At 41.8% G+C, this 27815-nt stretch overlaps 1 protein-coding gene across 1 annotated transcript in view; it reads left to right on the forward strand.

Moving 5' to 3' along the window:
- LOC115594718 (F-BAR and double SH3 domains protein 2-like) overlaps positions 1–27815 on the forward strand; it is a 32050-nt gene that overhangs the window by 2271 nt on the left and 1964 nt on the right. Inside the window, exons 2-9 of the mRNA XM_030438939.1 lie at positions 2832–2929; positions 5586–5631; positions 16431–16507; positions 16835–16979; positions 18691–18824; positions 26342–26396; positions 26484–26612; positions 26731–26853. Coding sequence (XP_030294799.1) covers positions 2832–2929; positions 5586–5631; positions 16431–16507; positions 16835–16979; positions 18691–18824; positions 26342–26396; positions 26484–26612; positions 26731–26853 — 807 coding nt within the window. The remainder of the gene's footprint in view (positions 1–2831; positions 2930–5585; positions 5632–16430; positions 16508–16834; positions 16980–18690; positions 18825–26341; positions 26397–26483; positions 26613–26730; positions 26854–27815) is intronic.

Here is a 27815-nt window from a genome sequence, read left to right on the forward strand (position 1 = left end):
ATATATATATATATAGAGAACATATATAGATAGAATAATATAATATATATATAGATATATATTATATATAAGATATATATATAATATATATATATATATATATATATATATATATATACACACATCATATATATATATTATATAATACATATATATATACACACACACATCATATATATATATATATACATATATATATATATATATATATATATATATATATATATATATACACACACACATCATATATATGTATATATATATATATATGATCTGATTGTTTGATTGTATATTTAAGTCCAGAGAGACTTTCACCTTGATGATGGTTTAAATTAACACAATCTAAGTGTGATTTATGTTGAAGAAAAACTTTCAGATGTTTTCTTTCCTGTTTGAGCTTCATGATAAACTTGTATTTTAACACTTTAACTTTGTTAAAAGAGTTTAACTAAAGATTGATGTGACTGTGTTCAGGGGTAGAGCCAGCTTCTGTTATCTGAAGGTCACTGGTTCAAATCCCCTGGTCTGCATGTCACAGTGTCCTTGTGTGAGATACTGAACCCCAAACTGCTCCTGATGTGCTGGTCAGCAGCTTGCATGGCTGCCGCCACCATCAGTGTGTGAATGTATGTATGAATTACTGTCAGTTGCTTTGGACAAAAGAGCCTGATCAATGCCCAAATGATCAATCAGTCTAATGGTTATTATATTTTAACTAAAGATTGATTTGATTATCTATCATTCCTCCTCATCATCACTTCCTTATTGAACTGGGCCCACAGTCAGTATTCGACCTGAACATGTAATTGGTTAATGATCAATGTCCATCGTGCAAACATTAATACAAGCAGTGCATGAAGGGAAACTGAAGTTAGTTTTTGTATTGAACGACCAAATTCAAACTAAAAGCATTCAAACTAGTAACACTAAAAACACATTAAAACTGCTCAGAATAATTGATCACTTTCACAACATGCCTAAAAAACTGCTGTATTCTTTTTTAACTGAATTTTGTTGTTTTTTTTCTTGTTAATCATCTTAGAAAATCTTTCCTGCCACACGCCATCACACTGTACAATAATAACAGCTAAAACTCTGGTCATTACACATATTGTCTGTGCACTGTGGTTTTTACACACTCATTTCACCGCACCTTATATTTTATCTTGCACTACAGTCACTCTGCCTATTTATACATTTGTACATTTACATTTGTAAATATTTCTTGTACATTTCTTACATTCTGTACATTTTTACATTTTGTACATTATTTTGTATATATTACTTTTTTGTTTCTATTGCTATTTAATATGTCTAAGTGTTCCTCTTATTTCATTGTACTGTTCTTGTCTCTGTGTAATGCTGCTGCTACACCGTAATTTCCCAGCTTGGGATCAATAAAGTATATCTATCTATCTATCTATCTATTATATTTTTTTCTGTTTCAATTGAAGATATGTGGCAGAAAGAAAGAAAGAATGAAGGAGTGAAGCGAGCTGCAGCACCACAGACATCCATTTCACTTGAAGCTGAGGCCACTAACAGTTGAACCTATTGATTATTGTCATTAGTCAGTGCGTTCACATGACACTCAAGAAAACTGAATTACTGTGTCAGTCCGACTATGATGGGATGTTTAAGATGCATGTATACACCTTAGTCTGACAAAAATTGGACCGGATCGGATTTCTCATAGTCGGATTAAAGCACCCAGATTATTGATTGATAGTCACATTACTCCTGCATGTATACGTTCCATCAGATCGGATCGGATTTTGCGTTCTGTGCAGGCAAGATTTTTTTTTCCCGGGCCGTGGACGGCGACGGCGTCTTTCCTCCGAAATCACCACAAGAAAGAGAGAAAGAGCTCCATTGTGCATCTAGTTTGTGTAATTATCATGTTCACCATATATGAAGTGTACAAAGATGTAGCTTCGTCTCGCTCTTCGTACGCCATCTTTCTGGAATGTCTTGGAGGCAGTTTGTTGTTGCCGGTGACGTAAAGAGGTCAGCCGGAGGTGTTTCTGTTACCACTAGTTGAAATGGGTACAGCGCCACCTAGCGTACCGGGTATGACATGCTCCGGACAATAATCCGATTTTCTCACCGGCATGTATACTCAGACAGTTGCAGTTGTCTGATTGAGTAGCAGAGTGGAACTATGGCTGTAATCCGACTAAACTGTGCATGTAAACGTACTGAGTGACACATTGTTTTCTCTATAAATCTCTCAGTTTAATCGTTTGCTGATAAAACACCAGAAAATGTTCAAAACAGTTAAAAGCCTACAAATATTAAATTTCTTTCACATCATGCAAGGAGAGCAGCAGAAACATGAGTAGTGAATATCTGTGATTTGGAAAATGGTTAATTGAACTGATTAACTGACTAATTGTTAAATTCTTTTGTAATCAACTTAAGAACCCTAGAGAACAAGCTGCAGAGGAAGAATCGTAGAGAACAAGCCGCAGAGAAAGAATTGTAGAGAACAAATCGTAGAGAACAAGCCGCAGAGAAAGAATCGTAGAGAACAAATCGTAGAGAACAAGCCGCAGAGAAAGAATCGTAGAGAACAAATCGTAGAGAACAAGCCGCAGAGAAAGAATCGTAGAGAACAAATCGTAGAGAACAAGTCACAGAGAACGTGTTGTAGAGAACAAGTCGTAGAGAACGAGTCGTAGAGAACAAGTCGTAGAGAACGAGTCGTAGAGAACAAGTCGTAGAGAACGAGTCGTAGAGAATGAGTCGTAGAAAACAAGCCATGTAAAAATGAACTGCAGAGAACGAGCTGTAAACGTAAAGTGTTAATGAATGTTTTTCATCTGTTTCAGGTTCGGGTCACCCAGGAGCTGAAACACACTCATGCAGAGCAGCTGAGCAGATTACACATCAAACACCAGACAGAGTGTGAACTGCTGGATGACCTCAGGTGAGCTGAAGGTTAAATCTTAAATTAGGAGGATGACACAGTACTCAAATATAAGACCAGCACCAGAGGAGCACAGGGAGGAAACAGACTTTCAGACTCAGTTTCTGCCTAGTTAACTTTGACAACAATGCAGCCTACCACCCATAATGCACTACTTCTGTAGGACTTTGTGTCACACATCAACCCTTTCAAGTCAATAAAGAACATGTGAATATGTAAATAATAGTATTGTTCTGCACTGTCTTATAGTTGGTTGAAACATCCATTTATTTAAAGGGTCCAATTTGTTTCTCCATACGTCAAATAAAATATGGTAACAGCAATAATATAATGCAGAATCAATTAATTAATTAATTAAAATGATGTGTCTCTGTCTGCTTCTGTTGTCCTGTGGTTGGTTGAAAAACAGATATCTGCAGCTGGAATCCAAAGATTAAAGTATAAAAGTGCTAATAGTGGAGTCAGATGTTCACATGTGTGGTCGTGTTTTCAGCCTGCTGGCTCTCCACTTCCTGTCTGTGGTCTGACGTTCAGGTCAGAGAGCTGCCAGATGTTTGACTGCTCAGTAACATCAGAGAGGCTGATGCTGAGGGCTCGCTGCCTGATCTGAGACCAGAAGTGATTCAGAAAACTGGAAACTGTGTTTGAGAAAATGTCAGGAAGTGAGTGTGAGGGCAGAGGAAGAGAAGAAGAAGAAGAGGGAAGCTCCCGGCCGTAAACCAAACAGTTAAGAGTCAAGTCTCAACACATTGGATGACTCTGTGGCAGAGCTCTGACCTCTTTTATTTTAGATTAGAATTTATGCCTAAATAAATTGATAATAACTTTAACCACTCAGCAAATTCTATGATTTGTGTTTGTTAAAAAACATTTTCAGCTGTTTTAAAACATTAACAGGATATGTTTGGTGAGTTAAGATTGTGCTTCTTTAAACTGACTGTTTTGCATCAACAAGCAGAAAGGCTGATTTTTGTATGCATATTTTCAGCAATTATATATTTATTATATCAAATATTATCAAAAAATTATCAAATATTATGTGACTCTAAATTTTTAAGAAATGCAAATAGACAGCACCAACATTGCAACAATGAGATTATTTGATGGCCTTTATCTTTAATTTATAAAGACATTACTGAAGCAAAATATCAAATGATTTGAGTAGTTTTTTTAGTAGTTTGGTTTTTTTTGGATCATGTAATTTCAAATTGATTTTTGGATGGTGATACTCTAGGGCCTGACGATAAAAACTAACCCAGATGTCTGATGAATGGACTGCAGTTATCAATCAAATGTTTTAAGGATCAGACTAACCTTGTTTTAAACAATACATACATTTATTGTGTTGTCCACGTCATCTAGGTTTATATATAAATATATATATATATATATATATATATATATATATATATATATATATATATATATATATATATAAATATAAATATAAATATAAATATATATATATATATATATATATATATATATATATATACACACATTATATATATGGAACAGCAGTTCATGTACAAGGTCAAATATGTACAAAGCCAATTTAAAGTCTTCTGCAGTCCACATATTTTCTGTATACAAAAACTATTTACAAGTTGGGAGAGGAAGGCTGTGCATAAAAAAATAAACAAGAAAAAGTCAAAGGCACAAGTGAATAAAAGTAAAAAGATAAAAGGGAAGACAGGGGAGATTTATGAGAAGCTAAGACAGGTACATGTTGCTAGAAACAAGCAGTATAGCAGGGTCTTCCATATCTCCACAAAATCTGGCTGTAAACGTTTTACATATTTAATCCATTTAGTCCAAAATTGAGTGAGCAATTCTTTCTGAAGGCGAAGGGAGAAAGTGATCCTTTCCATGACATAAATGCTGTTCACCATGTCAGTTCATTCCTGTATTGTGGGTGGTTTAGGAAGTAACCAGCGCCTTGTTATAGCTTTTTTGCAGGCTGAAATCAAAATACCATGCATATATTTATCGGCACACCTTGTCGTACGGTCAACATTTCCTTGGAATAATACGGTAAATTCCAAGGGAAGGTCAGTGTTAAGTCTATTTTTGAGCACTTTGTGAAACTCCACCCAAAAGGGTTTTATCACTGCACAATCCCAAAATATATGCCAGTGATTGGCATCTTGAGAACCACACCGTCTCCAACAATCAGAATTCCCTCCAGAAAAATGTGCCTTCTGCCTTGGTGATATGAAGAAGTGAATATGACATTTCCATCCGAATTCCCGCCAGGTTTTAGAATTGGTACATTTCCACTGGAATCTACACATATCAATCCAACTTCCACTTGAGATAGACAAATTATACCCTCCCTCTCCCATTTTTCTTTAACGTACTCTGTAGTGTTGGATTTCTTTTCCATTAGGCCTTTATAAAGTTTGGAGATAACACCCGTATTAGACTTGCTTTTGTAGGCGTCAGTAAATATTTTCAAAATTGGGTCATTAAAGTCTGTTTCATCCTTAAAGTTATGTTCATAATGATTTTGTATCTGAAGATACCTATAAAAATGTTGTCATGTAGTTTTTTTAATGGCTGTATTGCAGTCGTCTGTATATGTTTCGATATGTTATTTATTGTCTCATTGATGTATTGATGTTGTTTGTTGATCGACTGTTGTTCTTGTCTCCAGGACTTTTAGTCAGAAGAGAGCAGCTGTAGAGAGAGACTACGCTCAGGTGAGTACATCTGATGCTCGCTGACATCATCACTGACCTACCTTGTCATAAACGTTGCTATAGATACAGTTGGTGTATGCTGTAGTGTCCTCCAAAGACACCATGGGGCATGTGAAAGCTCTTTGTTTTTATACGACTCTGTTGATATGTGGCCCAATTTTTCCTTGCTCCAATGTGTCAGCTTCCTGTCTGAATAACTGCCTCTGTGGCTCGTCTGTCTGTAGATGATGCAGACTTCAGTCGTCTGTCTGTGGATCCTGCAGACTTCAGTCGTCTGTCTGGAGATGATGCAGACTTCAGTCGTCTGTCTGGAGATGATGCAGACTTCAGTCGTCTGTCTGTGGATCCTGCAGACTTCAGTCGTCTGTCTGGAGATGATGCAGACTTCGGTCGTCTGTCTGGAGATGATGCAGACTTCAGTCGTCTGTCTGTAGATGATGCAGACTTCAGTCGTCTGTCTGTGGATCCTGCAGACTTCAGTCGTCTGTCTGGAGATGATGCAGACTTCAGTCGTCTGTCTGTAGATGATGCAGACTTCAGTCGTCTGTCTGGAGATGATGCAGACTTCAGTCGTCTGTCTGTAGATGATGCAGACTTCAGTCGTCTGTCTGTGGATCCTGCAGACTTCAGTCGTCTGTCTGGAGATGATGCAGACTTCAGTCGTCTGTCTGGAGATGATGCAGACTTCAGTCGTCTGTCTGTGGATCCTGCAGACTTCAGTCGTCTGTCTGGAGATGATGCAGACTTCGGTCGTCTGTCTGGAGATGATGCAGACTTCAGTCGTCTGTCTGTAGATGATGCAGACTTCAGTCGTCTGTCTGTGGATCCTGCAGACTTCAGTCGTCTGTCTGGAGATGATGCAGACTTCAGTCGTCTGTCTGTAGATGATGCAGACTTCAGTCGTCTGTCTGGAGATGATGCAGACTTCAGTCGTCTGTCTGGAGATGATGCAGACTTCAGTCGTCTGTCTGTAGATGATGCAGACTTCAGTCGTCTGTCTGTAGATGATGCAGACTTCAGTCGTCTGTCTGGAGATGATGCAGACTTCAGTCGTCTGTCTGTGGATCCTGCAGACTTCAGTCGTCTGTCTGGAGATGATGCAGACTTCAGTCGTCTGTCTGTAGATGATGCAGACTTCAGTCGTCTGTCTGGAGATGATGCAGACTTCAGTCGTCTGTCTGGAGATGATGCAGACTTCAGTCGTCTGTCTGGAGATGATGCAGACTTCAGTCGTCTGTCTGGAGATGATGCAGACTTCGGTCGTCTGTCTGGAGATGATGCAGACTTCGGTCGTCTGTCTGTGGATCCTGCATACTTTTGTTGTCTGTCTGTGGATCCTGCATACTTTTGTTGTCTGTCTGTGGATCCTGCATACTTTTGTTGTCTGTCTGTGGATCCTGCAGACTTTCGTTGTCTGTCTGTAGATGATGCAGACTTCAGTCGTCTGTCTGTGGATCCTGCAGACTTCAGTCGTCTGTCTGGAGATGATGCAGACTTCAGTCGTCTGTCTGTGGATCCTGCAGACTTCAGTCGTCTGTCTGGAGATGATGCAGACTTCGGTCGTCTGTCTGGAGATGATGCAGACTTCGGTCGTCTGTCTGTAGATGATGCAGACTTCAGTCGTCTGTCTGGAGATGATGCAGACTTCGGTCGTCTGTCTGTAGATGATGCAGACTTCAGTCGTCTGTCTGTAGATGATGCAGACTTCAGTCGTCTGTCTGGAGATGATGCAGACTTCAGTCGTCTGTCTGTGGATCCTGCAGACTTCAGTCGTCTGTCTGGAGATGATGCAGACTTCAGTCGTCTGTCTGTAGATGATGCAGACTTCAGTCGTCTGTCTGGAGATGATGCAGACTTCAGTCGTCTGTCTGTGGATCCTGCAGACTTCAGTCGTCTGTCTGGAGATGATGCAGACTTCGGTCGTCTGTCTGGAGATGATGCAGACTTCGGTCGTCTGTCTGTGGATCCTGCATACTTTTGTTGTCTGTCTGTGGATCCTGCATACTTTTGTTGTCTGTCTGTGGATCCTGCATACTTTTGTTGTCTGTCTGTGGATCCTGCAGACTTTCGTTGTCTGTCTGGAGATGATGCAGACTTCAGTTGTCTGTCTGTAGATGATGCAGACTTCAGTTGTCTGTCTGTGGATCCTGCAGACTTTTGTTGTCTGTCTGGAGATGAAGCAGACTTCAGTTGTCTGTCTGTGGATCCTGCAGACTTCAGTTGTCTGTCTGTGGATCCTGCAGACTTTTGTTGTCTGTCTGGAGATGAAGCAGACTTCAGTTGTCTGTCTGTGGATCCTGCATACTTTTGTTGTCTGTCTGTGGATCCTGCGGACTTCGTTTGTCTGTCAGTAGACTCCAGTCTGTTGATCCCTTGCTGCCTTCGGGTTCTGCATGTCAGTGTGGAATGTCCACCATCACTGTGAAAAGTAGTTATCCAACCAGATTTGTCTCTATGAAACATCTGGTCCTGAAAGACCCAAAGAAACTGAACCAGGACTGATGTTTGATAAAAGTGATCAGACTCGGATCAGATTCATGTTGGATTTATTTCATCACTTTTTTTTTTTTTAACAATATTTTTATTAAACTCCGCAAAGCAGAAACAGACAGCACAGAAACATAAACAAGACATGATCAGCAAGGTGCTTATACAAAATACAAGATATACAGACAAGAAAATAGAAATAATAAAATAAAATAAAAATAAATAAATAATAATAATAATAATATGGGGGAGAGAGCATCTAAAGCAATTCTATCATCTGTTTACCACTAAATTGATTATAGCGGGCCAGTGTCTCGTACCCAGGCCAGGTCAGTGAGTCCAGATCTCATCCTCTGAGGGGATTTAAAGCCTAAGTAATCAAAGTATGGATCCCAAGTACGGAAAAACAAAAAGGGTCTGTCCTTTAATGCTGTAGAGAAAGCTTCAAATGGAATAATACTGGACACAATTTTTAACCACTGATTAAGGTATGGGGCTTTATCAGAGATCCAAAGGGCTAGGATAGATTTCCTGGCACAGTGCAGCAGAATGTGAAGGGGGTCTCTATTGTGTAAATCAGCAGGATGTTCATCATTGAGTCCCAGCAAACAAGTCCTTGGACCAAGAAGCAAATGGCGTTTAAAGATGAGGTTGAGCTGCCGTATGATTGTATTCCAGAACTGCAGGATAAGAGGACAGCCCCACAAGCAGTGAAAAAAAGAGCCTGTAGCAGATTGACATTTAGGACACAAATCAGAGAGGGCCGGGTACATTCTGTGCCGGGCCTCAGGGCTAATAAATAATCTATGTAAAATTTTAAATTGTCTCTCCCAGGTAGAGTTAGATACTAAAACCCTAGTGGGCCGACCAATCAGCTCATTCCATGCCTCAACATCAATGGTACCCAGATCAGCCTCCCATTTACTTCTGACTTTGTCTGAGTTATCTACTTTAAGGGAGGAGAGGATCTTATAAACCTTTTTGGTGAAGAATTTAAGGTCAGTGTTTTTTATCAGTAAAGATTCTATAGGAGAGATGGCCAGCCCACCGGGGAATCTCCTCAGATTAGACAGAACAAAGCTTCTTACTTGTAAGTATTTAAAGAAATCAGCATTGGTCAGACCATACTTAATTTTCACCTGCTGGAATGTGGAGAGTGAGCCCTCATAGACCAGATCTCCAACCACTTTAATACCTTTATCATGCCAGTCTGCAAGGCCAGCATGAAGGCCTGGAGGAAAGTCAAGGTTATTATGGATTGGGGTTAACAAAGAAAAACAGTTATGGTGTCCTTCTAATTTCCTGATTTTATTCCAAAAATTAACCATATTTTGTAAAATGATATTATCTTTTAACAGAGTTGCAGCCTTTCCAGGCGAGGTATAAAGTATATTCCGCAAGGGAATCCCATCCAAAGAAGCTGATTCGCAACTGAGCCAGGCCGAATTGTCAGGATTTAGAAACCATTCAAAAACAAACTTAAACTGTGCAGCCCACAGATACGATGAGAAGGAAGGGGCCGCTAAGCCGCCCATTTTAACAGGAAGACAGAGAAAGTTGTATCTTAATCTGGACCTCTTTTTGTGCCAGATAAACGATATAATCGAACTATTCAGCTGTGCAAAAAATTTTCTTGACAGCATAATAGGAAGCATCTGGAAAAAGTATAATAAACGTGGGAGGATCTTAATTTTGATCAGATGTATGCGTCCAAGAAGAGATAAGGGGAGACCACACCAGCGTTCAAGGTCATGCTTCACTGCCAACAAGAGGGGAGCAAAGTTCCGCTTGTACAGCTCTTTTAAGCATGGTGAGATTTGTATCCCTAAATAGGTGAAGCCACCTGGGGACCATCGGAAAGGCTGCGAGAGGTTAGGTTCTACCCTAGATGCACTACGGAGGGGCATAGCTTCACTTTTGGAGAAATTCATTTTATATCCAGAGAAAGAGCCGTAGTTAGTGATTAATTGTATTAGTTTAGGAATAGAGTGGCTTGGCGAACTTAAAAAAACTAAAACATCGTCAGCGTACAGCGAAATTTTATGCTCCCAATTATTTAGGAAGATACCTTCAATGTTGGTATCCTGTCTAATAGCTACAGCTAGCGGTTCCATAGCAAGAGCAAATAAAAGTGGGCTTAAAGGGCAGCCTTGTCTGCTCCCCCGTTCGATGCTGAAATTTTTAGACCTAAACCCGTTAGTAATTACCGCCGAAAGTGGGGATGTGTACAAAATCTGAATCCACTTAATGAATATTTCCCCAAAGTTGCATTTTTGCAGAGTACAGAGCAAGTAGGGCCATTCCAACCGGTCAAAAGCTTTCTCTGCGTCCAGAGAAATGACCATAGCATCAGAGCTGAACAGAGAGGAATGCTGGATAAGATTCAGCAGACGCCGAACGTTATGAGCAGAATATCTTCCTTTAATAAAACCAGATTGGTCAATAGCAATGACAGAGGGAAGGACCTTTTTCTACACGGGAGGCAAGGACTATTGCAATGATCTTCAAGTCGAGGTTTAAAACAGATATAGGTCTATACGAAGAGCATTCCTCAGGTGGCTTCCCCTTTTTCAAAACCAGAGAGATATTAGCTTCCATCAAGGAGGGAGGGACAGTCCCAGCCTCAAAAGAAGACTGCAACATTTCAATTAAGGGAGTGATTAAAATTGAGCTGAATTTCTTATAAAATTCGCCGCTAAATCCATCAGGGCCAGGGGTTTTATTGTTTGGGAGTAGCTGAATACCTTTCATAATTTCGCTTGCAGTCAGTGGTTTAGATATATCAGATCTTTGGGTATCTGAAATATTTGGTAAATCCAACCTTGAGAAAAAATCCGCCATATCTAACCCCAGTGAAGGATTAAATTGTGAGGTATACAGCTGCTTTTAAAATGCTTTAAATGTATCATTAATCACTTTATTATCATATTGGAGTAGGCCGAATGAATCTCTAACATGGAATGCTCTGGGATGGGGCCTTATTACGTAGAAGATTAGCTAAATATCGGTTAGGTTTGTTAGCAAATTCATAGAATCTTTGCCTCATAAAAAATATAGATTTCTCTGCCTTCTTCGTTAATAAGCCTTCTAGAGCGGATTTAACCACCAGTATCTCTTTCCTAAGATCTTCAGATGGGGAAGAGTTATGTTTAGTCTGGAGTTCATGTAGATCAAGCTCCAGTCTCCTTTGTTCTGCTTGATTTCGTTTTTTTAACCCAGCAGAATAGGATATAATTAAACCACGAGTGTAGGCTTTCATGGTATCCCAGAGGAGACCAGGGGAAGCATCAGGCGTTCTGTTAAGTTCGAAAAAATTATTGAGCTGATCTTTTAAAAATGTATCAAAATTAGGGTCGTGGTGCAGGAAAGCGCTATATCTCCAGGGCCGGGTTTGAGATAGAGGATTCAAATAATTTAACCCTATGTAAACAGGCGCGTGGCCAGATATAATAATATCCCCAATCTCGCAACTCTTAATATTTCCCAATGAATTTTTGGGTGTAAAAACAAGGTCAATTCTACTACTTGTTCTATGCACCGCGGAATAAAATGTAAATTCCCTATCACCGGGATGTAGAAGACGCCAGGTGTCAACCAGGTCAAGTTCACAGCAGGTTTCAGAGGGAGCTTTAGCTCTTTTAGACAGTATGTTTTGCATTGGAGGTGATTTATCCATCATGGATGAAAAATAACAATTGAAATCACCACCAATCACTGTGTTTTCCCAAATCCATTCAGCAAATAAAGAACAAGCATGAGAAATGAAATCATGCGAATGTACTGGTGGGTAGTAGATATTCAGGAATGAGAAACGCTGGCCATGGAGACAGCCCTTCAACATTATATATCTACCGGACTTGTCAGAAATGGATTCTGTATCTACCAGGGGAAAATGCTTGTTTATTAAGATGGTAACGCCTCTGCTTTTACTGGTGAAGGATGAATGAAACACCTGTCCGACCCAGTCACGCCTCAGCTTCATATGCTCGTCAGGTGAAAGGTGTGTCTCCTGCAGGAGGGCGACGTGCACATTTTCTTTTTTTTAAAAACTCAAGATTTTCTTCCGCTTAATAGGGCTGTGTATACCCCCCACATTCCAGCTGCAAACCTTCAATGTAGATCCAACACTAGCCATTATATATTAGACAAACAAAAACAATCTGGCTCCATGTAGACAGAGATATTAATAAAAGATAGAGCTCTCTAAGAGTCAAAGACAGAAAACAGATAAAAAACAAATAAAAAAAGGGGAGGGAGGGGGGCAATATTGCTTTGCGGACAGAAAACACACAGCTATATACATGGAATATCAAGAAAAGAAAACAGAAGAACAACAAAGGGGGTAGACTAAGGTCTAACACACCCATCTAGGGGTGCAAGCTAACTTCCCTATGAGGGCAGTGGAAGATGCTGTACCAGAAAATTGGAAACACCATTCAACTGCTGGCCCGCAGCTCCATAACGAAACCGTTATTAATCATGCTCAGGGGGAAGAGCGTAGCTGAAGTGAGCATAAGTCTATGTAACCAAACATATAGGCCCAGAACATACTTGCCAACATTGGGTTGTGAAAAATAGGGAGATTTTTTTCATCGGTGTATCGGCCCAAGTAACAAGGTTCCTTCACCAGGTGTGCGATTTATTTGTCATAATTTCTTGCCTTGTATTTTAAACCACACATGTCCAAAATTCTTAGAACAGTGTTTCCCCTAATTTTTTTTATAGCAGCTGTGCTCTGAGTTGATAACCTAGCAACACTAGGGGAGTCTGGGGGCATGCTCCCCCGGAAAAAAATTTGAAAAATGACCCTTTAAATCTCACCTACTCGTGAGATTTTTGAAAAGAAAATCATTTTCAGAATTTCAGAATCAGAATCTAAGACATGAGACAAAATAGTGTAGAAGCTGACATTGCTGCTTGAAAATATGTTAACATCCTGAGCATTTCAGAAGTCAGTGAGCCACATGCCATGGAAGCTATTGAGAAATAATTCATAATATTTATCATAATAATTCATCATCATTTCTGCATATTAATATTCATATTAAATAGAGGAAGCACTAAAATACAATAACAATAGGTGTCTTACTCGTCCAGTTTACTGATACAATCTGCAGCTGGTTTGGAGTCACTGGGTCACATGACATGAAAGATATTCTAAAAAACAGCAGTTATTTTGTATTAATTTATTTATGCTAAGTAATTTAATGACGGTCCCTAAATCAGTCTCAGTGATTCAGCGCGAGGCTCTGAGAGGTGACACTGGGAGAACCTCAGTAAAGTCTCAGCTGGACCCGAGTAGATATCCACAGAATATCCAAACTGAGACTCACTTCACCCCGGTTCGATGAGTCGCCTGTTGCAAATTCCCCATTCGCTCGAGATATTAAACCGACAAAAATCACGTCATCATCAAAATCAAATGTCATTATGTTTATCAATACCCGACCGACCGTGCCTTGCGCAACATCCCCCCCCCCAAAAAAAGAAAAACGGATTTGCATGATTCACGAGAGCCTCATTTTCAGGTCGGAAAAGCCGGATTGCGGGATTTATCAGGAACAGTCACACACCTGCTCATCCACACAGGCAGGCCAGGGTTGCAAGATACTGCAACAAATATAGGGACACAATCTTACTTGTTTCCTTTACTGTAAAATCGGGAGATTAACGGGAGAAATTACTGACCGGGAGCATCGAGGGAGATGGGGTTAAAAATCGGGAGTCTCCCGCGCGAATCGGGAGAGTTGGCAACTATGCCAGAAGAAGGTGCACAGCCACAAAACGAGGGAACTTTTACAATCATATAACAAAGACAGAAAGAGGTAGTCTTACTTCCCCAAACAAGCGTAGTGGGCAGTCAGTGTCCCGGGCGAAAAATGATTACTACAAAGGAAGTCCCTCAGCAGACAGGAGGGTCTGAAGATGACCCCGGAGGATGTGACAGTTTATCCAGAAACGTGACGGCCTCCTTTGGATTCTTTAGGAATTTCTCCTGCCCATCATACTGGATCCTGAGGGTGGCCGGGTACATCATGTGGAGGGGATCCCCCTCTCTTTGAGCCGCTGTTTCGCCTGGTAGAATTCCTGTCGCTTCTTTATGACCGCTGCAGAAAAATCCTCAAATATCATGATCTGAGCGCCGTTATGTAGCAGGGGGTGTATTTTCCTCGCTGCTTGCATTATCCAGACTTTGTCTTGAAAGTTGTGGAACTTAATAATGACAGCCCGGGGCCGCTGGTCGGGAGGAGGGCGACGGGTCAGGGCGCGGTGGCAGCGGTCAAGTTCCACCGAGCCACCTTTAAAACTGACCTTAAGAAGCTCTGGTAGCCAGGTTTTGAAGAAAGCGACCAGGTTGGCACCCTCAGAGCCTTCCGGTAGCCCAGTGAGCCTAATATTACACCGCCGGCTTCTGTTCTCCAGATCGTCGATCTTGTCCAGAGCCGCTGCTAGCTTACTCTCAACGTCCGATAGCTTAGCTCCGTAGGTAGCCGTAGCGTCCTCTTGGCTCGAAATGCGGCCTTCAGCTTCAGTAACGCGTGTATCCAGCGTCGCAATTTTGTTCGCGCAGACTTCAAGCCGCTTCAGCACCGGGTCAATCTTTTTATCAAAAGAAGCTTCGAAGCTTTGAGCACTTCTGCTGAGATTCGTTCCACCAAACTGTCAGCGTCCAGTTGACCCGGAAATGGCAGTACGTTATGGGCCATGCTAGTGGAGCTGCCCGAAGACGATGGATTCTCTCCTAGTCTGCCAGATTTCGCGACAAGACTGAGCTTTCTCTGGGTGCCAGGCATGTTCATAGACCGCCTAAAGATAACCGCTCACTTAAACAACATGAACCCCACAAATAAAAGTTAGGAAAGATACTGAGCTGCGGGAGCACAGTCAGAAAGCTGCTACTCCGCCATCAGCGTCACGTGACCCCCCCTATTTCATCACTTTAAACTGTATAATCTAGAGAATATAATCATATACAGAACTACTCATTATAAATATACTGTATATTGTTATTTATTTAAATCACCAGGTCCAGTCACCTCCAATAAAACATTTATAATACTGTCTCAGAAGAACGACAAGCATGTATTGTATTGTATTGTATTGTATGTACATATGTATATGATTGTTGTTATATTTTATTGAAATGATGATTTGAATCAATTGTGAGTTTGGTCAGTAATAAAAACAATCATCAATTGGAGCCGTACACTGAATATGTCTTGATTGTGTGTGTGTGCTGGGTGTTATGTGATCAGTTAGACAGCGGCTGCTCTGTTGGAATCAAACTGGGTCAGAGCGTCTCTGAACTATTCGTCCTCTTTAGTTTCACTCCCTTTTCTCTTTTTAAAAATCTTTTTTCTTCTTCTGTTCCACCTGCAGCTGCTTCAGACATCAGCTGATTACTATTCAAATCACACAGGGTGATAAAATGTCCTCCTCTGTGAGGCTCTTCCTCTAACGTCCCTCCTCCTCCTCCTCCTCCTCCTCCTCCTCTCTTGTTCCCATCATTCAGGCCTGTCTGTAGGCTCAGTTACTGAGCCTCTCTCTCTCTGCCTGAAAGACGTGTTTGTAGTTTGAAGCTCTGGCAGCAAAATCACAGAGACCAGCGATTTTACCCGAGTTGAGGCCTGGTTCGGACAGGGCTCGTACTATCACAGTCTCACTTGGGTTAGGGTTAGTTGTATCCTGTATGAATCTTAAATACTTATTGACAACAGAATCATAAATCAGTCAGATCTACACAATGGTTGAAATATCCAAATATCATTTTGTTTCTGGTTCAGCACATTTCTCTGAAACCTCAGTTTATCCTCACTCTTTTTTTTTTATGTTTACTCTGTGATGCTATTTCAGTTCCTCAAATGTTCACTTCACAGTTGGCTGAGTTGGACGAACCCAATATATCTCCGGGGCTGGATGTGGTCTAAATAAATCAAAATTTTCTTCTAAAAATGAGCCAACATCAGCAGAAAAAACAGTAAATGAGCTGACGTCTAAAATGAGGCAGACAGGTGAAGGAGTCCATGCAGAGCTGAATCACACTGAACACTCACCGGAACCAAAAAGTCCTTTAAATTATTTGGGACAAATGTTGACTTTTTTTTCAGGCACAGACACTTTCATTTGACAATAGATAGACAGGAACGGGGGGGGGACTTTAAACAAGTGTGGACGTTAAAAGAGGGTCAGCTTTAAATCAGTGTGGTCTATAATGTAGTGTACAATCTTCTGAGCACAGGTGAAGATGATGACCACAGGAAGTGTTTGTTGGTGGGAAAAGTGAAAGCTCATCTCTGTTTCTGTCTCTTCAGGCCCTCCAGAAGTTGGCCAGTCAGTATCTCAAGAAGGAGTGGCCAGACAGTCAGACAGAAGAACAAGAAGATCACAGGTAACACACACCTGGATGATCACAGGTAACATTAACATTAAAATGTGTTGTTCATCAGGTGTGTCCTCTATGGTTGTATGTTTTTTAGACAAAATAAGTAATTACTCAATGGATAAAATAATGACATGTTGTTCTACTCTACTCGCTGTATTTATTTCTTCCTGTGTATGTAATCTTGTGTTGATGCAGTTTAACTCAGAAGTGCTTGTTTTGATGAACACACGCAAAGACCTGATCCATCGATTTTGATCAATTGTGGTTCTCTGTACTGACATTTTGGTCACAAAAAACAGAATTACAGATAAAATTCTGTATCTCGATGTTTAGGAACATGTACTGTGTATGGAAGGCCTATCTGGAGGGGACGATTCAGGTTGCCCAGTCCAGAATCAGCGCCTGTGACAACTACAAAGTCCAGGTCGCTGATCCAGCCAAGATGGTCCGACTGCAGAAGGACCAACAGCTCAGGAAGGTAAAAACAGATCGATGCCGTGTAATACAGATCACTATTATATAATACAGATCAATATAATATGCAGATCAACATTATATGACACAGATCAATATCATATAATGATTTACTCTTCATTTACTTTTTATTATTTACTCTTTATAGTTTACTCATTATTTACTCTTCATCACTTAATTTGTCTCATTAAAGTTGAGCTTCAGTCTAAAGAAACTCTTGAGACCCAAACAGATCCCAAACCTGTTGAGACTGGTTATAAACTGTCTGAACAGGACTCACACATGATCTGTTCCTGTTATCAATAATCAAATATTTATTGATGATTATTGGTCGTAAACACAACCCAGACTGAACCGTAGTGCAGCCCAGACTGAGCCTGGACTGAACCGTAGTGCAGCCCAGACTGAGCCTGGACTGACCCGTAGTGCAGCCCAGACTGAGCCGGGACTGAACCGTAGTGCAGCCCAGACTGAGCCGGGACTGACCCGTAGTGCAGCCCAGACTGAGCCTGGACTGAACCGTAGTGCAGCCCAGACTGAGCCTGGACTGACCCGTAGTGCAGCCCAGACTGAGCCTGGACTGACCCGTAGTGCAGCCCAGACTGAGCCTGGACTGAACCGTAGTGCAGCCCAGACTGAGCCTGGACTGACCCGTAGTGCAGCCCAGACTGAGCCTGGACTGACCCGTAGTGCAGCCCAGACTGAGCCGGGACTGAACCGTAGTGCAGCCCAGACTGAGCCTGGACTGAACCGTAGTGCAGCCCAGACTGAGCCGGGACTGAACCGTAGTGCAGCCCAGACTGAGCCGGGACTGAACCGTAGTGCAGCCCAGACTGAGCCTGGACTGAACCGTAGTGCAGCCCAGACTGAGCCTGGACTGAACCGTAGTGCAGCCCAGACTGAGCCGGGACTGAACCGTAGTGCAGCCCAGACTGAGCCTGGACTGAACCGTAGCTGCAGCCCAGACTGAGCCTGGACTGAACCGTAGTGCAGCCCAGACTGAGGCTGGACTGAACCGTAGTGCAGCCCAGACTGAGCCTGGACTGAACCGTAGTGCAGCCCAGACTGAGCCGGGACTGAACCGTAGTGCAGCCCAGACTGAGCCTGGACTGAACCGTAGTGCAGCCCAGACTGAGCCTGGACTGAACCGTAGTGCAGCCCAGACTGAGCCTGGACTGAACCCGTAGTGCAGCCCAGCCTGAGCCTGGACTGAACCGTAGTGCAGCCCAGACTGAGCCTGGACTGACCCGTAGTGCAGCCCGGACTGACCCGTAGTGCAGCCCGACTGAGCCTGGACTGAACCGTAGTGCAGCCCAGACTGAGCCGGGACTGAACCGTAGTGCAGCCCAGACTGAGCCGGGGACTGAACCGTAGTGCAGCCCAGACTGAGCCGGGACTGAACCGTAGTGCAGCCCAGACTGAGCCGGGACTGAACCGTAGTGCAGCCCAGACTGCGCGGGAACTGAACCGTCGTGCAGCTGAACCGTAGTGCAGCCCAGACTGAGCCGGGACTGAACCGTAGTGCAGCCCAGACTGAGCCGGGACTGAACCGTAGTGTCCGTAGTGGTCTGTAGGTGTGTACTGGTCAGTGCTGCTCTCTGGTTCCTTTTGTGTTGCTTTTGTACATGCTAACCTATTATCCAGGTGGTCCACTGCAGGAGTGATAATTCTCATGAATCTAATGTTCTTCATTATTTCTTTGTGTTGATCATCAGTGTATTGATCAGCTGACGGTGGTTCAGGCTGAGCTGCAGGACTCAGTGAAGGAGCTGACGAAGAGCAGAAAGAAGTACCAGGAGGCCGAGACCATGGCTCAGGCTGTCAGAGAGAAGGCTGAGCTGGACGCCAAGTAAGAACCAGAACCTGTCTCTGATATATGAACTAGAACCCTAACCCTAACCCAGCAGCAGAATTAGTCCCGTTGGTTCCGCTTATTTTTTATTGAATTTCCAAACACATAAGTGACAATTATAAGAAAGCAAGTATCGAGTCTCTCATTATTATTACAAAACTCAGATAAAGACAAACAATAAACACACATAATCAATAAAGTGATTCTATTCTATAAACAAACAAATAAACAAACAAAAGCCCCACAAAAAACAAACAAACAAAAAGGGTAGGTCACCTTTACTAAATGAATTAGAATTAGACAGTGGCATGGATGGCAGTTATTAAAATATACAATCACATACATCTGTACAAAGCATGACATTAAAACAGATCAGACAATATACAAAGGGTTGTTTGTCAGTTTGGGATGTTAGGAAAAGTCAATGTATTTGTGTATGCAAAAAATGGGCCCCATGTTTTCCTGAAAGAAGCAGACGATCCCCTCAGCGTAGAACAGATTTTCTCCATGTTGATAAAGTAAAAAATGTCCTTTATCCATACATGACAGGTCGGTGGATGTCGGGGATTTCCACTTCATAAGAGTGAGACGTCTAGCTAAGAGGGTTACAAAAGCTACCAGGTTCTTGTACTTTCTGTCTGTGGTTACGGCCACTTTTATGTCTGTTCTGGACTACGGTGATGTTTTATATATGCATGCCTCATCTCAAAGCTTACATGCTCTTGACACTGTGTATCATGGAGCTCTGAGGTTCATCACTGGTTTTAAAGCACTGACTCATCACTGTACGCTGTATGATCGGGTTGGATGGTCTTCCTTATCAACACGCAGACTGAGACACCTGCATATTCTCATCTATAAGGCAATTTTAGGTTTTCTTCCTTCTTACCTTTGTCCTACATAAACCGAAGTAACGCTGGGACTTACAATCTTCGGTCTCAGGATTTGCTCTTGCTGTCTGTCCCAAAAGTCAGGACTGAACTGGGAAAGAAAGCGTTTAGGTTTGCTGCTCCCTCTGCCTGGAACATGTTGCAAAAAACTTTGAAACATAATGAGTTGGTGTCGTTGAACTCTTTTAAGGTGAAATTGGATGACCTGGAGGCAAAAACATCTGGTTGTAGATGTTTTGCCTGAGGCTGTTATTACTGTAGCTGACGTTCAAATGTTGCTGTTTTGGATGCAAAGTGTTTTTAATGTCTTTGTCCACCATGTGTTAGTGTGTATGTATGAATATGCTGCTGCCTGTCTTGGCCAGGACACTCTTGTTAAAGAGATTTTTAATCTCAGTGAGTCTTTTTCCTGGTTAAATAAAGGTTAAATAAAAAAAAAAAAAAAAAACTTTGGTATAGCAGGTACGAGGGTAACACCAAATAGGGCAGTAACCGCCGATGGTGTGAAAGAGACAGAGGTGATCTGTGAAATAGTATCGTACATGCCACATCTGTCACATGTAGGATCAACATCACCATATATTTTAGACAATCTGACCTTAGTTAAATGAAAGCGGTGGAGGATCTTACATTGTAGCAACCCGTGCCTAGCAGATATGGAGGAGGAACGGACCAGCCGCAGACACTCATCCCAAACATCATCTGCAAGTTCACATTGTAAATCATTCTCCCATTGCGTCCTTATAGTATGAGGTGAGGTTGGGTTTATAGAGTGAATGAGATTATATAACACAGAGATCATGCCCCTCGTGGCAGGCAGTGGGGTCAAGAATGGGTCCAGGCCAGTGGGTTCCAGTAAATTAGGAAAACTGGGGTAAACAGTCCTAACAAAACTACGGATCTGTAGATATCTAAAAAAGTTATTTTTAGGAAGAGCCAACCTTTCTGAAAGCTGCTGGAAAGATGAAAATATGTCATCATTATACAAGTCCTTGATTGTTTTGATACCCTGCGCCTGCCAGGAAGAGAACGCTTCATCTAACAGTGAAGGATCAAATAGCAGATTTGGTGCTAGTGGGGCCACTCGAGAAGGAGCCTGAAGTCCGAAATATCGCCTGAATTGTCTCCATATCCTCACAGTAGATTTAACTATTATACTCTTTGAATAGGGTGAGATGGGGTGACTTACAGGAGCATGAACAAGTGCAGACAGAGAGGCTGGTTTGACAGACATGAATTCCATAACTATCCATGTTGGGGGAGAACTGGAGCCCTCAAAATGAAGCCAGAACTTGATTGCTCTGAGGTTACAGGCCCAGTAATAAAATCTAAAATTTGGCAATGCTAGACCACCCTGAGATTTTAGTCTCTGGAGCAAAGATCTGTGTAGTCTCGGGATCTTTCTGTTCCAAATAAATTCAGATATTAATTTATCAATCTTGGAAAAAAAGATTGTGGAAGAAAGATGGGTGGACATTGGAATAAATAGGAAAACTTAGGGAGGGTGTTCATTTTGATAGAGTTGATGCGGGCTGCAAGGGATAAATTTAATAAATTCCAGCGCTCAGAGTCATCCTGCATCTTGGCAACCGACGGGAGAATGTTAGCTTTAAATAAATCCTCGAACTGAGCTGTGACCAGAATACCCAAGTATACACAACTATCTGAAGCAACCTTGAATGGAAAGTTGTGCAGTAGGAAACTTCTTGCTGCCGGATTCAAGGGTAAAATCTCACTTTTGGATAGATTAAGTTTGTAGCCAGACACACGGCCAAAAGAGGTAAACGTGTCTAAAATAGTTGGGATTGAGGTCGAGGGGTTCGAAATATACACTAAAAGATCATCTGCATAAAGTGAGACGGTGTGTTCAACACCATACCTGAGTACGCCTCTGATGCGTCGGTGAGACCGAAGGGCCACAGCCAATAGCGAACAGGAGGGGGCTCAGAGGACAGCCTTGCCGGGTGGAGCGGTAGAGAAGAAAATGTTCTGAGAGGATGTTATTGGTTCTAATGGATGCCGGGGGTTAAAGTATATAAGAGTCTCACCCAGGAAATAAACTTATTGCCAAAACCAAATTTCTGTAGGGTGTAGAAAAGATAACCCCATTCCACCCGGTCAAAGGCATTCTCCGCATCCAGCGAAATTAAGACTTCTGGTGTGCATGACGAAGAGGGATTGTACAGGATATTAAAAAGCCGCCTGAGATTAGAAAAAGAATGTCTACCACGAATAAATCCTGTCTGGTCCGGAGAGATGATGGAGGGAAGAACTGATTCAAGGCGCATGGCAAGGAGCTTAGACAGAAGTTTTAGCTCCACAGACAATAAACTTATGGGTCGATAACTTGCGGCCAGCAGGGGTCCTTATCCTTTATTAAAATAAGTGAAATTGTAGCCTGCATGAGAGTTGGAGGGAGTTTAGATAACAGAAAGGATTTATTAAACATGTCAATTAAAATTGGAGCTGATTTATTAAAAAATGTTCTATAAGATTCTATTGGGAATCCATCTGGACCTGGACATTTCCCCGTTCGCATGGAGAAAACTGCTTGTCTAAGTTCAGCAATAGTGATTGGTTCTTCCAAAGTTTTAACAGACTCAGGATCTGCTCTAGGGATGTTAAGAGAGCTAAAGAAGTGGTCGAGGGCAGAAGAATCAGTCGCGTGTTTAGAAGAATATAAAGACATATAGAATTGTCTGAAGTGTTCATTAATTAACTTGGGATCTGTTGTAACACCTGATGAAGTTCTAATTTGTGGAACTTCGTGAGAGGATGCTGCCTGTCGTAAGTAGTGAGCAAGTAGTCGGCTTGCTTTATCCCCACGCTCATAGTACGTGGATCTGGATTTCAGCAGAAGGTCTTCTACCTGGGCAGACGCAAGAACATCGTATTCTGCTTTCAATGAAAGCCGTCCTTTAAAAATGTCAGGTGATGGGGAAGTAGCATAGATATTGTCAAGCTGAGCTATCTGTTGCTTTACTTGAGACATTTTCTCCTTCCTAAGCTTGCTTTCATAGCTTGAAAACGAAATAATTTCCCCTCGTAAATAGGCCTTCAGAGCTTCCCAAATCACAGACATAGAGACATCAGGGGTTCTATTTAGCGACAGAAAATGGTCTATTTGTTGAGATAAAACTCACAAAATTTTCATTGGATAGCAGTCGAGTGTTAAGGCGCCAAGCAGGACGTGCCACACTGTAGTCCTCAAATTGAATTTCTAGAATAACAGGAGCATGATCTGAGATTACAATAGCATCATAAGAGCAGGAATGTACTGACGATAAGAGACGGTTATCCAACAGAAAGTAGTCAATCCATGTGAGAGTGTGGTGGACATTGGGGAAAAAAAGGAATATTCTTCGCCCTGAATCGTTAAAAAGGCGCCAGGGATCTGACATGGAGAATTCCTCCATAAAGGATTGAATGGCTTTGGCTGATTTCGAAGTTGGGACATTTCTAGTGGAGGAACGATCCAGTTTTGGGTTGATCCAACAGTTAAAGTCACCCCCAAGTATAGGGAGATATGAGGGCATGTTGGTTAATTTGGAAAATACTAATTAGAAAAAGACCTCATTGTCCCAATTAGGGCCATAAATATTAACGAGCGCAACAGGAGTATTGAATAATTGGCCAGTAACAATTACATATCTTCCATTAGTATCAGAGAATATGTCAGAACAAGTAAAATTGATTGACTTTCGAATCAGGATTACAACACCTCTAGATTTACCCTGGAAAGACGAATGATACATTTGACGATCCATCTCCTACACAACTTAGCATGATCTGATAATTTTAAATGAGTCTCCTGAAGATAGACAACATCCGCTTTTAAGTGTTGAAGATGATGGAGTACTTTACTACGCTTAATCGGATGATTAAAACCCTTACAATTCCAACGTATAAATTTTAACCTCCTCCCGGACTGACAAGACTGACTATTCTGAGCCGTAGCACATACTGATCTTAAAGGAAATGTGTGTACAGTTGTATTCAGTGACGGACGGATAGCCATTACAAAAGTTAAGGTAAGGTGACCTAATGACACAAACATTACATAACAACAGAACGGAACAGGTAACAAGGAACAAGAGAACCACCCCTCCCACACCCCCCCGTTCACTTCAAAACGTTCACTTTCGTTTTCGGAGCAGTTCGCCTATTCACATTTTGCCGGTGGCAAGAGATTGACATGGCGTGTTCCAAGTGAACTGCTATAATAAAGTGGACAGTGAGAATCGGCAACTCATAGAAGTAGGAACTTAAAATTTCTATTCATTCTCCCTCCGACCAGGACAGAACCCACGGATCTGACAGTGCAGCAGTGACACACACTTATGTTGTTTAACATGTTTTAGCAAGTCTCATCATACATTATCACCTGTAGCGTAACGGACGGGGAGTTCGTCCCGGCAAACACCCTTTCACTCACGGTGCCAAAATTTGTATCATCCTTGTTAAAACTCAACATCATTTAATCACAGAACAAATGACGTGAATTAACCCACAACCATCTTACATATCATCTTATTCACAAACACATTCACGAATCATAATTACACCAACATCAACAGAATACCCAAGAGTCATTGCGCCACAGTCCACAAGGGGCGTTACAATATGCCAGGAGAAGCTGTGATGAAGATTTCCAGTTCGAAACGGCATTATGAGACGAAGCATAGGAATTTTGAAGAGACATTTCCTCAAAATTCAGAGATAAGCACAACACAAATAAATGTACTGAAATCGTCATATCAAGCTGCAAGCAGGATGCTTGTCACATCTATGTCACAATGAAATAAAATAATGCATGACTGAAGTGATGGACACAATGTCTGAAGGCAAACAAAAAGAGGAAATATTCAACTATGTATTTTGATTTATGTTAAAATGGAAATTACATTTTATTTTAGTTCGTATTTTGTTGTTTAGAATGAAAAGGACATTTTGTTTTGAATATTACAGTATTACTGCATGTGGCCTGGCCGACCTCAATACATGGACCTTTGAGTCATTGAAAAAAATCTTTGTGGCCCTTTAAGATTTGTATTTGAGTACCCCTGGTATAATGTATCGTTGTTGATACAAAAACGGAAAGAAAAAGAGGAAAAAAAAACAAAAAAAAAAACAGAGATAATTAAAATATATAAATAATTAGAAAAAAAGAATTAAATAAATAAAATGAACGTAGCACTATACCTTAGACCAGTGGTCCCCAACCACCGGGGTAGTTTGGTACCGGGCCGCAGAGAAAGAATAAACACGTCATTTTATTTCCGTTATATTGACGATCATACTCGGAAAGTTGTTTTATTTTGAAAAACGGATTCTCTTTTAACAACATCCGTCTCTTCCTCGTGACACGCTTGACACGTACCTGTTTCAGTCACAGACTGGTATACCCTAAAAAAATCAAGCTAGCTGAGATTAGTGGAAAACACACATCTTTGGAGAGCTACTTTGCAAAGAAAAAAAGGAAACGGCCCAAAGATGAGACGGAAGAAGAGGGAGATGGACAACTGTATTGAAGTTGGCTGTTAAAGTGGCTGAACTGCAGCTGCGGGGACGGTGAGTGGACAACTGCTATAATTTTATTACCGCGGAATCACAAGCATCCTGATGATGAAAGGACGAGGCGCCTCTCCCTCTCTAGGTTTTGCACGAAGGGTGCAGTGAGCTTGGTTAAGCAGTGGCATCTCATCCAGCTTCAATGTGTCCTTTAGAAGTTGCGCAATAAAGTTGGTAAGCCGAGGACCCTCCGCACCCTCGGGGACACCAATCAAACGGATATTATTTCTCCTCGACCTTCCCTCTAGGTCCTCGCATTTGTCATTCAGTATTTTCACCTGGGCTTTCAGGGAGTTCACCGTGGAGTCCAGCCTGGACAGCTCGGTGCTGTTGTCAATGCATGCGCGCTCCAGCTCGTGTAGGTCTGGTCATGGGCATTTAGCCACTGTAGCATAGGTTCAACTGTATTTTCCAACTCTTGTTTTATCGAAGTGATCTCAGAGCGAAGGTCAAATCCAATGCGTCAATTCTTCCGCATATATCACCTTTCATTGAGGCGAGCACTCGCTCGAGCCGGTCCCAGTCAGGAAAGTTGGCATCTAGTTTCAGTGGGGAGTCCGGGTCAGTCAAGGGCGAGGCTTTAGTGCGGCCTCCTTGTAATGACCCTGTCTTCTGGCGAGTAGCGGGTTAGACATTGTCGACTCAGGAGTGCAAAAGGTGTTCCAAAATCAAGTCAGAGAAAACTAAATTAAAGGTATCAACAATTATCAATCGAAAAAAGACGCTCAAAGCTTTGAAAATAGTCACAAACTCCGGGAGCAACGGAGAAACGCGTCTGACATGGCGACAGTCGGACACGCCACCCAATTAGTCCCATTGGTTAATGTTGACTCTTGGTGATCGTTGGCCTGTAACATATTTAAAAGTCATGACAGATGAATAATATGGAATGATTAACATGATTTAAAAACAAAGAGCCTCAGGTCCAAGAATGTGTTCCCACTGTGATGACCTGATCAGAATCAGAACATGAAAATGAGCCACATGCTCTTCAAAAGTAAAAACAGTACGAAATATGCAACATGAACCAAGACTCTCTGGTTTTCTCTTCAGGTCCAAGTTAAGTCTTTTTCAGTCCAGATCCAGTCTTCAGAGGGCAAACGTAAAGGTACGACATCTCCATATCTATACATCTATATCTGTGATGGTAAATTGTGGTATATCTGTATTGTCAGTATTATCTTGTAACTTGCAGCTGAAGGCTAAGAGGAGTGAGTGTAACTCTAAAGCCACACATGCCAGAAACGATTACCTTCTGACGCTACAGGGGGCTAACGCTCACCAGCAGCGCTACTACAACACCGACCTGATGGACTGCATCAAGGTGAGGACGCACACTCAGAGTGTAGGTGGATGGTGATAAACATGAACTGTAAACCTAAAGAGGTGTGTGTGCATGTGTGTGTGTGTCTCTCACTCTCTCTCTCTTTCTCTCTATGCAGGTGTTAGACGGCAGAATCTATGAGCAGGTAAAAGATTACCTGGTGTCACTGTGTCAGACTGAGCTGGACTCTTACCAGACTGTCCACAACACCTTCAATCACCTGCTGAGCAGCTCACACGGGGTAAGTCTATAAATCAGGTCCAGGTCCTGGTTCTAATATGATTTAATTTACATTGTCATCAGAACATTTAATACATTAGGACAGTTGTAATAGATTACTTTAGACTGTACAGGTGTATGTGAAACTTACAGGTAAGTATTTGAGCTGCACCTTCAGTTTGTCCTGGTTGTAGAACAGCACTGTGACACTAGCACCATTCACACCGTCTTTAAGGCACAATCTTGCACCAATATTCCGTCTTGCTGTCTGTGTGACAGTTATAGAGGTGGATGAGGGGGACAGTTTAGTTCTGCCTCTGATCCTCCTGTGGATGTAGTAACAGAGCTGCAACAGATGTGAGACGCCGTCTGTGTGACTGGAAAAGCCGACAGATGGGACAGGTGTGTGTCGGTCTGATGGTGTTCAGTCTGACAGCAAAACAGATCATTCACTCATCAAATAAAAGAGAAATGTCCCACACTTCAGCCCACAAAGCAACGTTACAAGACCAAACAACAGTAATGTGGCAGGTGGAGTCTTCGGCATATTATATGAGGACAGAAATACAGAATTTATACATTGAAAAGTGACTGTCGTACTGAAGTCTGTCCCTGTCATAGAGGCAGGAAGCTCCTGCTGTTTACTGGAGGTGATTAGAGCTGTCCCAAACAATTATTTTTATAACGATTAATCCAGTGATTATTTTTTCGATTAGTTGACTAATCTAACGATTAATTTAACGTTACATGACCAAACAAAAGTAACGTAGTAACTGTAACTGTCGTTTGTAACTTATATGAGGAAAAAAATACCGCAGTTGTAGGCGGAGCAGCGTCTGTCCTCCCACATGTCCTACCAACTCTTCGTCACATTTTTTTTTTTTTTTTTTTTAAGATTTTTTTCAGGCATAGACACCTTTATTAAGCAGTCGACAGATAGGAAATATGGGAGAGGAGGGGGATGTGACATGCAGCAAAGGACCT

This window comes from Sparus aurata, chromosome 13 (genome assembly GCF_900880675.1).
Source record: "Sparus aurata chromosome 13, fSpaAur1.1, whole genome shotgun sequence".
Taxonomy (NCBI): Eukaryota; Metazoa; Chordata; class Actinopteri; order Spariformes; family Sparidae; genus Sparus; species Sparus aurata.